This window comes from Hemiscyllium ocellatum, chromosome 9 (assembly GCF_020745735.1).
Source record: "Hemiscyllium ocellatum isolate sHemOce1 chromosome 9, sHemOce1.pat.X.cur, whole genome shotgun sequence".
Classification (NCBI taxonomy): domain Eukaryota; kingdom Metazoa; phylum Chordata; class Chondrichthyes; order Orectolobiformes; family Hemiscylliidae; genus Hemiscyllium; species Hemiscyllium ocellatum.
In genome coordinates, this window is record NC_083409.1 from 108,198,835 (window position 1) to 108,210,902 (window position 12,068).

Here is a 12,068-nt window from a genome sequence, read left to right on the forward strand (position 1 = left end):
GGTTATGGACGGATATTTTGGTCAGCATGGATCAGTTCGGGCCAAAGGGCCTGTCTCCATTCTATAGGAGTCTATGACTCTATCTGCAGTAATCTGCTCCTACAGAATTTTCTCTGCTTTGAATCGGAATTGACCTTCCAAACAAGTAATCAGTGAGCTGGATGTTGGCCTTGAGTGGTTGTGTATAGTAGACAGTGGCCTGTACCGCTCCCTCAATCTTTACCCCCCCTGAAGTCAACATGTGCTCTCCCCATTCCACGAGGTGTATGGACTGAGCAGCCAATTCTCTGTCAGCTATTTAACACAAAGTCAGGATCATTCACATTGAGTTCCAAACCGAAACTCAAATCAGCAAGGACTAAGGGAGAGGGAGGTGGGGAGCAAAAGCAGTTGGGTGCCATAAATAGTGTGACCACGTCCAGAACATGTTCCTGACTGTTAGATGAGCTCACTGACCTTTGTTCTGCTTGCAAGCGATTTGCGGATATCTGTGCATTATAGATTCGCTGGACTCTGGAAGTTAGGGCTTTAATTTTTGCAAAGTTTCCTTTGCTCATGTTGATCCGGACCCTTTGGTTGAGTTAAAAGCCACTGCCATGAAGGCAGAGAATCACAGTGTCAGGGCAGCAGCAGCCCCAGGAGAAATAGCAAAGTCAAATTTCAATACTGTGCGTGCACCTGCGGCCTCCCGAGCTTGAACCGCGTGTTCAAATCATTCAGCATTAAGACATCAAAGCTTGCTCTGAAAATGGCACAAACGTAGTGTGCTGTGTCTTCGATAAACCCTTTTGGCATTGTTGTAAATCTATACCAGAGTTCGGATTGTACATAAAATCTTTTGAAATCCGACCTGCAAAATGCTTATTTGGGTCGATTATGTGCATGCTGAATCGGTCGCAGTGGAAACTGGACCCTGCTAGTGGTTTCGGTAGTAAGATACAAGTAGAAATTATGGAGGTCAGTATAATGTTTCTGACATTGAATCACCTCTACCATTCTGCATGCTGCACCCACAGTTCCACACACTATATAATGGTTACACTATTCTATTAAGTCTTAGCTCCTGAGAGAAAGGGTTTGCTGTGCTGAGCTGTCATTAACGACCAGGAGTAGACAAACTCACTCAGAAACACACAGAAGTTTGCCTCGCATTTAGCTAAAATCGTGACTGTGTCCTTGATTCACAGGGTGTGAACAGAAAGACTGCTAGATGCTGAGAACTCTCTTCCACAAATGTTAGTGGATGCAAAATCAGTCATTAATTCCACATCTGAGACAGATTTTCATTAAGCGAAGATATTAAAAGATATGAGCCAAAAGGCAGGGAAATGGAGTGAGGTCACAGATCAGCCTCGATCTCGTTGAATGGTGGAACAGGCTTGAGGGGCTGAATTGAAAATGTGTTGCTGGTTAAAGCACAGCAGGTTAGGCAGCATCCAAGGAACAGGAAATTCGACGTTTCGGGCCAGAGCCCTTCATCAGGAATGAGGAGAGTGTGCCAGGCAGGCTAAGATAAAAGGTAGGGAGGAGGGACTTGGGGGAGGGGCGATGGAGATGTGATAGGTGGAAGGAGATCAAGGGGGCTGAATATCTTGCTCCTGTTTCTTATTTATTTGCTCACATTCCTATGTCCCATGTGTGCATTGCTGGGTAGCCCAGGACTTAATGCCTATTCTCGATTATCTCACTGTAGATAACCATGTGTGCATTGCTGGGTAGCCCAGGACTTAATGCCTATTCTCGATTATCTCACTGTAGATAGTGCTAAAAATGAATGCAACTGAGGGTCTTACGAGGTCAATTATGCCGCAATTCAGAGTCATCCTATGGGTTTGGAGTCAGATGTAACCTGGACAGTGTAAGGACTGCAGACTTCCTGCTGTAAAAGACAAAGGTGAACACGATAGGTCTTTACATGAATTCATGACCAGTACGACTAATGCTAATTAAATTGAGATTTCACACACTGCCATGTGTAAGCATGGTTAGAGAGAAACATGGTGGTGGGGAGTTTCTCTGGACAGACAGGGACAGTGAGGAATCAGTGACAGTAATGAGTGAAACTCTTCAACAGTTACCAAGCCTACATCTGTTAAGTGTCTATGTAGGGACAGCCTGTGATTTGCTTTACAATCAGAGGCACTGGCAGGAATTTTAGTCCACTGACCGTGTTCACTTTGCCTCCATTCCTCAGAAGTATATAAAGTGCATCACCTTCACCTGTCAATCAAGGGAATAACTCACAAGACCGAGAGATGCCCCTGGGCAGTGAGACAGGACCAAACAAGGAATTTGCAAAAAATGAATGTTTTACAATAAATTAAGCACTTTGAGATTTTGCCTTGGACCTGGGTGTGTGATGTTTGTTGGATGTGTTAGATTTTTACCATATTTTGAAGGTAATGTACATGAAGCAGTTTACAAACACAAGATATGGTTGTGAAACTTCGATTCCTTGAGGTTTGACTTGTTAGCCCACAGAAAAAACTGTTTTGAGACATGATAGTCTGACTCCTCTTACATACACCAAATTGGTGGACCAGTATATTCATTTCCAAGGATTTCTGACTGTTACTGGTGTTTTTCTCTGGTGGGAGTCTCCTTCTTTAAGGAAGGAACTCTGCCATCCTTCCCCGACATGTAACTCTGGGTCCACAAAAATGTCTTTAACTCTTCACTGCCCTCGAGAAATGATCCATGTTAGGCAGGTTGGCTCAGTGGTTAGCACTGCTGCCTCCTAGCGCCAAGGACCTGGGTTCAAGTTTGCTCATGGTCTGCATGGGTTTCCTCTGGATGCTCCTGTTTCCTCCCACAGTCCAAAGATATGCAGCTTATGTGGATTGGCCATACAGGATTGCCTCAGTGTGTACACTGGGTGGGTTAGCCATGGGAAATGTTGGGTTAGGGCAGGGTGATCGGGTCTAGGTGAATAGAATACCTATAGTGTGGAAACAGGGCCATTGGCCCAACAAGTCCACACTGACTCTCCCAAGAGTAACCCACCCAGACCCATTCCCTACCTAATTACTCTATAATTATCCCTGACTAATGCATCTAACCTACACACCTTGGAACACTATGGGTAATTTAGCATGGCCAATTCGCCTCGCCTCCACATCTTTGGAGTGTGGGAGGAAACCGGAACACCCAGAGGAAACCCACACAGAAATGGGGGAGGATGTGCAAACTCCACACAGGCAGTCGCCTGAGGCTGGGATCGAACCTGGGCTCCTGGCGCTGTAAGGCAGCGGTGCTAACCACTGAGCCACTGTGCTGCTCCAAATGGAATGGGATGAGGGTGGGATGCTCTTCAGGAGGTCGGTGCAGACTCAATGGGCTGAATAGCCTCTTTCCATCTATTCAGGATTCTAAGGCCAGTTGGGGATGGGAAACAATTGTGAGCCGAGCCAGTGACCTCCACGTTCTACGCAAGGGTCATTTTGAATGATACTCAAAATCCCCACTTGACCTTTTGGAAACAGACAAATCCGGCCATCAGAAATCAAACCTTACCAAGGGATATTCAGTCCGACGATCATCAGGAAGCAAGTATTCCGTATATCAAATCCACTCTTGTTCTGGAATCTTCTGCTTGCTGTCGGTTACTGCCCAATGGTCAACGTATGTACCTTCACTCCTGTCAGATCCCCCCTTTCATAGTCAGCTCTTGTTCTGCGACCCAGTTTTAAAATTAAATTTCAAGCCCACAGACAAAACGAAAGAGTTTTTACTTCGGTGAGGGTGGGTGTTGCGCCTAACCTTTGGCCTGGAGCTTTACTTGTGATCGCGCTCAGTCACCCCTGAAAACTCAAGGCCAGCAACTCTGACAACCTACTGGTAAGCTGGTTGAAAATGTGCCTGTATAGTGCTGTCTTGTTAAGTGCGTGCTCACAATGGACAAAGGAGAGTTAGTCTGTGTAACCGAACTCGCGAGATAGAAGGGCAGGTTATATTGTTGCTTTTGTGAGGATGAGCCCTGGGATTTGAGGTCTGATTAAGCCCGTGTCATGAGAGTGTTGTCGAGAGCGGTGCTTTCTGGTTGATTATAATCTTGCCCCAGCTAGTATCTGTGTGCCAACACTTGTTTTAACAGCCTCCATTGTCAGTAAATTACAAAGTAATTCCAGCACATAAGGCCTCAGCTGCAATGGAACAATATGCTGCTGATCTCAACTGGTCAATAGACTGTATGCATTTCTGCTCAAGAATTCATGTTCGTTTTACAAAGCAGTAGTAAAATGGGAACTGATCATAGTGTGAAGATATGTAAATTGTTTCTCTAATTGTTTACTATCTTGTCTTTTGAGTTTCCTCCAGTTCAGTCAAATTTAACCCAATCAATGAGGCACTGCATTTGTACTCCAGAAACCCATTTCTTATCTGTTTAATTTTATTTGCTAATGTAATATTAATTAAGTATCTCCAGCTATTGATCCTGCCACCCTGTTGTGTGACAAAGCAGGCTGTGTATTAAATCATGTAGTGGAACGTCTGGGGATTGACTGCTTCAATGCAATGTCTTGTGTTTTCCCCACACAGGTGCAACAACCGAACACAATGTGTAGTGGTAACGGGGTCAGATGTGTTCCCCGACCCTTGTCCAGGGACATACAAATATCTTGAGGTCCAATATGAATGCGTCCCCTACAGTGAGTACAAACCTTTCCTTCTGTTTTCTGTGTTCCTTGGCTTAGGAGGAGTTTTTTTTTGCAAGAGTCTTGAATGTTAAGTGTTAAACTGGTCTCCTTTATAACTGGAAAATGCACTACTGCCTGGCTCATTTGATGCTCCCATCTCTGACTCACCCAAAACACAGCTAAGATTTGCCTGAGGTGTGCTCTTTTAGACAGTGCCTCTTCTGCAGAAATTTGTGCCGATGTTTTGCCTGTGTATTATAGAGTCTCAAACCATTTTGTACCCAAAGAATGCTGTCAGTAGGACTCGGAACTGCTGGACTAGAGTGTGGGTAAGAGACATTCTCAAACTGCAGGTCAAATATCCATCCTATTTGTCAGCATGCGTACCTTCTAAGTCGTTCGGAGTTTTCGATTCCTGAGCTGAACTTGACAAGTCACGTTGTAGGTTGTAGCCTTTCGACTACTACCCTGCTGTAAGCCTGCTCTGAAGGGGAGTGGTTGCTTCTTATCAAAATGCAGGCCTGCAAGTAGGAATATCTGAGAGTCTTAACTGTGAGGGGAAATCCATTAAAAGATCATACACCTTCTCTTTATTCCTGCTGTGTGTCCCTCTGTAAGCCTCGTAAGATGGATGCCTCTTCTGTTGTGTTCAAATGTACCATCTGTAGAATGGCAGCCCACTGTGCATCCTCTCTGTCAACAATCCACCTCCTACGTGTGATGCTGCTAACTGATCCTCTCATTCTTCTTAACCTTTCGGCCTGGTAGAGGAACGGTGCACTAGGTCGGGAGTGATTGTTTCTGTTAGCTGTGAAATCTGCTTTATTTTTATCAATTCCCTCGAAATGCCTGTCAAATATATTTTCTCGTTTTTCTCTGCGCTCACTTAAAACGCTGAAATGTAAATTGGTCAACCCTGAGTACGATCCCTCACTAACTTTAATGGTGCATTTACGAATTGAGAGTGGTGTAAAACTTGGGAGTTGCGGAATCAAACAAATTATAATCGTGGATCGTACAGTACAGGAGAGGACTTTTGGCCCTTTGAGTATGAACAAACAAAAATCACTCTAAATCCACCCATAGCCTTGAATGTTATGACATGTCCAGTGCCTATACCCCCATAAGAAATAGGAACAAGGATTAGCACTTGACCCCTTGAGCCTGCTCTGCCATTCAATAGGATCATGGCTGGTCCCTTTCCCATAACCCTTGGTTCCTGACTGATCGAGAATTTATCTATCTGAGCCTTAAATGCACACAAGGACTCTGCCGCCACAGCTCTCTGTGGTAAGCAGTTCCAAAGACTCACAACCCTCTGAGAGAAGAAATTCTCCTCATCTCAGTCTTAAATTGGCGTTCCTTTATTCTGAGACTATGCCCTCTGGTCCTAAACTCTCCCATGAGATGGGAGGCGATGGTCAAGTCGTCTTATCACTGGATTGTTGATCCAGTGAGCCAGTGAATGTTCTGGGGACCTGATTTGATACCCACCATGGGAGGTGGTGAAATTCGAATTTAACTCTGGAATTAAGGTCTGATGATCACCATGAACCCATTATTGGAAAAACCCATCTGATTCACTCATGTCTTTTAGGGAAGGAAACTGCCATCCTTGCCTGGTCTGGCCGACATGTGACTCCAGACCCACAACAATGTGGTTGACTCTTAACTACCCTCTGGACAACTAAGGGTGTGTTTTGCTCAGCCAGTATGCAACACCCTCATCTGATGAATGAATACAAAAAATGAATACAAAACATTCTGTCAGCATTTACCCTGTGTGAGCGCCTTAGGGATCCAATGTGTTTCAATGAGATCACCTCTCATTCTTCGAAACTCCAGTGAGTAGAATCTCAGTGTGTTTAGCCTTTGCTCATTAGACAATCCCTCCATACTAAGGATCTTCAAAGTATTTCCTAAAGGTTATGCGGTTTCCTGCCTCAACTACTTACCCAGGCAGTGCATTTGTGACCCCTACCACCCTTACATTCCCCCACCCAACACCATGACAAATATTTACCCAGATTCAGTAAGACAAATCAGGGCAGGACTTGTATACTTAATGGGGAGTGTTGCTGAACAAAGAGACCTTAGGATACAGGTTTATAGTTCCTTGAAGTTAGAGTTCCTTGAAGGTAGGCAAGATGGTGAAGAGGACCTTTGGTATGCTTGCCGTCATTAGTCAGTGTGTTGAGTAGAGGAATTGGGATGTCATGTTGCAGCTGTACAGGGTCAGAAGTCACACGACACCAGGTTATAGTCAAACAGGTTTATTTGAAATCACAAGCTTTCGGAGTGCTGCCCCTTCAGGTGAACTGAAGAAAAGCACGCACGCCCAGAATCAAAAGACCATGAAGTCTCAGTTAATCAGATTCTCGGTCATCCCTTCAGAAAAGGTGTGGATAAATTCTTGATCATACAGAGAATCAAGGGTTCCGGGGACAGGGCAGAAAAATGGACGTGAGGAGTGTTTGGTCAGCCATGATCCTATTGAATGGCGGAGCAGGCTCAAGGGGCCGGATGGTCTTGTCCTGTTCCTATTTCTTACACTTTTCTGGTTTACACAGCTACTCCCTGGGATAATGGGCTTGCCTTCCAAGGTAGGGTTGAGCTGATTGGCTTTAATTCATTGGATATTAAAGAATAAGAGGTGACCTTATTAATACATGTCAGATATTGAGCAGGTTTGGCAAGGAGGACATTGGATGGATCTTGTCTAGAGGTAAAGGGCTCTGATTAAAGATAAAGGGTATCTCATTTAAAACGCAAATGTAGAATTTCTTCCCTCAGAGTGTCACTCGAGTTTAGAATTCTCTTCTCTAGCCAGCAGTGCGGGCTGAGTCAGTTATAACGGTGCTAATATTTTTTTAGATTAGATTACCTACAGTGTGGAAACAGGCCCTTTGGCCCAACAAGTCCACACCGACCCACCGAAGCGCAACCCACCCATAAACCTACATTAACCCCTTACCTAGCACTACGGGCAATTTAGCATGGCCAATTCACCTGACCCGCACATCTTTGGACTGTTGGAGGAAACCGGAGCACCCGGAGGAAACCCACGCAGACACGGGGAGAACGTGCAAACTCCACACAGTCAGTCGCCTGAGTCGGGAATTGAACCCGGGTCTCAGGCGTTGTGAGACAGCAGTGCTAACCACTGTGCCACCGTGCTGGACGTCATGGGCTCTCAAGTTCTTTGAGTCGTCCAGTGGTTGTAATGGTTGCCGTATAAGTGCAGGTCTTGTGTTTTCTTCCATTTCCCAGAGCAGTTAGTTGTCAACCACATTGCTGTGATGCTGGAGTGACATACAGACTCCGGTCGGGTAAGGACAACTGTTTCCTTCCCTAAGAGACATTAACGACCCAGTTGAATTAATACAGCAGTCTGATAGTTTTGTGGTCACCATCATTTCTTTGTATTCATTCAGCCTGTCTGTTCATCCTCCTCTGTTATAATGGACTAGTTGAATTGAATAATATATTCCTCTATGTATGGGCAGTTAAAAGGGAAAAGGTATTGTGTGATTCTTCAGCTTACATTCAGAGACAGGATCATGCTGTTAACACTGATAAAGCACCAGTATGCTCATTCATTGAGTCAAAACATTTGTAGTAACACAAAGCTTGAAGTTTTGTTCAGCCTGGGTTCAACAAAATCCTTATTGATTACCCAAAAACAATGGTGTGTGATCAGCACAGGGATAAATTTAATGGTAGCTCTGTCTCATCAAAAAACCAAACTGTGCCTATATTGTCTAAGAGTTTAGAAGAATGAGAGTGTAGTGATTGTAACAAGGTCAGCCCAGTGGACCTCATAGAATATGAGGTACCTGATTGGGGCTGTTAATCAGGGAACCCTGGCTGACAGATAGAAACTGTTCACACTGAGAGCTGGCTCTGAGGGAGCTGAATAAGTGTGGAGGATTCTCCATGTGTAAATAAAGGGGGACTTGGTGATGGTGATGATGTGGAGTTATTTCAGAGGGGATCTGAATAAAATGGATGAAATTCTCACAGGACTGGAACAGGCCAGAAACAGGGAGGATGTTTTCCCTGGCTGGGGAGTTCTAGAATCAGCGGTTCGAGTCTCAGGGTGCAGAGTTGTTTTTTCACTCAGAAAGTGATCAGTCTGTGGATTTCTCCATCACAGAAGGATGTGGAGGCCGGGACACTGGCATACTCAGGGAAGAGATTGATATACTGTTAGATATTACAGGTATCAAAGCACATGGAGGGAAGACAGGAATATGGCACTGATATATAGGATCAGCCATGATCCTACTGAATGGTGGAACAAGCTCAAACTGCCATACTCCTGCTCCTGGTATCAATGACGTCTGTTTCCGTGCTGTACATCTCTATGACTATGACTCTATGACTTCTTGAAAGGGAATCTTTCCCCCCATAGTGAAGCCAAGGGTGCGCAAGGAAGATTTTCCACTCCTGAGACCACCCAAAATGAGGGGTCATTAATAAAGCAAACAGCAAAATTCAGGAGAAATATCGTCACCAGGATAGAGCTTGGAATTTAGAACTTGCTTTCAAATTGATCAGACGATTAACGTAAGGGGAAGTTTGGCAAACTGAAATCTCAGAACAGGTACACTCCATTCAGGGGTGTGTTACACCTGCCAAGAGCAGGTTGGATTTGAACACAGACCTTCTAGCCTAAAAGCACGGACACTGCCTTTGTAACACATGAGCCTGTTAAAAAAAAAGTTCAGTCCTGTTTATGTCACATGTGTGGAGTAAGTGGGATTTGAACCCAGGGCCCCCAAGCAGGGACACCACAAGAGCCAGTAAAAATTTCAGGACATGCTGTTGGAGTCATGTTTTAACATGACGTAAGAATAGGAGTAGGCCATTCAGCCCCTTGAGCCTGTTCCACCATTCAGTGAAATCATGGCTGCCACTAACTTGTGAAGAGGTTGGCACTGGTTAACACTGCAGCCTCACAGCACCAGTGACCTGGGTTCGATTCCAGCCTCGGGCGACTGTCTGTGTGGAGTTTGCACATTCTCCCCGTGTCTGTGTGGGTTTCTTCCCACAGTCCAAAGATGTGTAGATTATGTGGATTTGCCATGCTAAATTGCCCATAGTGTTCAGGGATGTGTAGGTTGGCTGGGTTAGCCAGGGGAAATACAGGGTTTTTGGGATAGTGTAAGGGGACGGGTCTGGGTGGGATACTCTTCAGAGAGTTAGTGTGGACTTGTTGGGCTGAATGGCCTGTTTGCACACTGTAGGGTTACTATGTAAGTAACAAGTGGAAGGGGTTCATGAGGAGTACTTTTTGGGCCTAATACTCAGTTTCTGAGCTTTACATTCTGTGTCAGTAGATGATCAGTGACTCTGGCCCATGTCGGATAAAATTGGATCCAATTCTTTAAAGGTTTTCTTATTCTGAAACTTGCTGCTTCCAAAGGTGGTTTGTATTAAAGATGGTGAATGATTTCAAAAGGAAACGGGATGGATGGACATGAGTGCTATAATCTTGCAGGGCTATGGGCGATAGAGCAGAAGCATAGGGCTAAGAGGATTGCTCAACAGAAAGACAGTAGGAAAATGGAATGGACTCACAAACTCTAAACATTCGCCTGTATCTATGTTTTTGTTTTTGCTGCTGTTTACCTACTATTTACTATCTATGCTATATGTTTCCCCTCTCACCCTAAACCTATGTCCTCTAGGGACTCCCCCAACCCAGGAAAAATATCTTGTCTATTTATCCTATCCATGCCCCCCATGATTTTATCAACCTCTATAAGGTCACCCCTCAGCCAGCCTCCCTTACACTATCCCAAAAACCCTGTATTTCCCCTGGCTAACCCAGCCAACCTACACATCCAGGGAAAACAGCCCCAATCTATTTAGCCTCTCCTTGTAGCTTAAATCCTCCAACCCTAGCAGCATCTTTGTAAACCTTTTCTGAATCCTTTCAAGTTTCAGAACATCCTTCCGATAGGAAGAAGACCAGAATTACATGCAGTAGCCTGCCCAGTGTCCTGTACAGCTGAACCATGACCTCCCAACTCCTGTACTCCATGCACTGACCAGAAAAGGAAAGCTTACCAAATGACTTCTTCACTATCCTATCTACCTGCGACTCCACTTTCAAGGAACTATGAACCTGCACTCCAAGGTCTCTGTTCAGCAACACTCCATAGTACCTTACCATTCAGTGTATAAGTCTTATTCTAATTAGGTGTATTCTGTGCAGTTTCAAACTCTGCACTTTAGGAGTAATGTCAAGGCTTTAGAGAGCGTACAGAAGAAATGTATGAGCATTCCACGTTAAAGCATAACATATAGGAGCAGAAGGAAGCCATTCAGCCCATTGAGTCTGTTCTGCCATTCAGCGAGATCATGGTTGATCTGATAATCCTCGACTCCCCCTTCCTGCCTTTTCCCGTCGTCCTAGACCTCCCTTAATGAATAAAAATCTGTCATTACCTCTACATCACTGCCTTCTCTGGTCAATCTGATCATAGCCTCCATTAGAAATGGTGAGGGGCAAAGATAGTATAGACAGGAAGAAACTTTTCCCCTTGATGGAGGCATTAAGACCAGGGGGCGTGGATTTAAGGCAAGGGTTTAGAACGGGGGCTGTGAGGAAAGTGTAATTCACCCAGAGGGTGGTGGGAACTTGGAACTCACTGCCTGGAACTCACTGCCCATAACATTAAAGAAATATTTTGATGGGCACTTGCAATGCCAAGGCATATGAGGTTATTTGCGAAGTGTTGAAAAATGAGATTAGAAAGGTGAGATGGATGTTTTCAACCTGCACAGACATGATGAACTGAAGGATATTTTTCTGTAGTGTAAACGTCTTTGCCTCTATGATCGTATTTAACCACCCACCCTCGTCAGCCCACTGTGGTAAAGAATTCTACAGATTCACTACCCTCTGAGAGAAGCTTCTCCTTATCTCTGTTTTAAATGTATGACCCCTTATTCTGAGATTTACCCTTTGTTCCAAGACACCTCCTCAAGGGGAAGTAGTCTTTCTGCATCTACTCTGTCAAGTCCCCTGAATATTCTGTATGTTTCTATAAGGTTGCTTTTCCCTTGGATGTGGGATTTCGGTGATGCAGAGAAAGTTTCTTTAGAATGGTGAACACCACAGAGATTTACTTGAGGTACTCCCCAGTTGTGGAACTTCTTAATGAGTTCATCAAGGGGAAACTGGTAGAGGTAAAAACCATTCCTCTGGCAAACAGCTTAATAATGGGAGGATGCACATTAAGGTGATTGGCAAAAGAATAAGGAGAGGAGGTGAGGATTCTTTTTTAATTCTGGAAGTGAGTTGATTTGGCATGGACTGGTATATGACAGCAATGGAAGCAAATTATGTCGTAACTTTCAAAATGGAATTCGGTTGAAGAGGTGGTGTTGTAGCGGTCATGTCCCTCTACAGTAATCCAG

The 12,068-nt window shown here is 44.6% G+C and overlaps 1 protein-coding gene across 9 annotated transcripts in view; it reads left to right on the forward strand.

Moving 5' to 3' along the window:
- adgrl2a (adhesion G protein-coupled receptor L2a) overlaps positions 1-12,068 on the forward strand; it is an 807,643-nt gene that overhangs the window by 630,052 nt on the left and 165,523 nt on the right. For all 9 annotated transcript variants that reach the window (XM_060830637.1, XM_060830636.1, XM_060830643.1 and 6 more), the window contains one exon: positions 4,540-4,649. In XM_060830637.1, the coding sequence (XP_060686620.1) occupies positions 4,540-4,649 (110 nt within the window). The remainder of the gene's footprint in view (positions 1-4,539; positions 4,650-12,068) is intronic.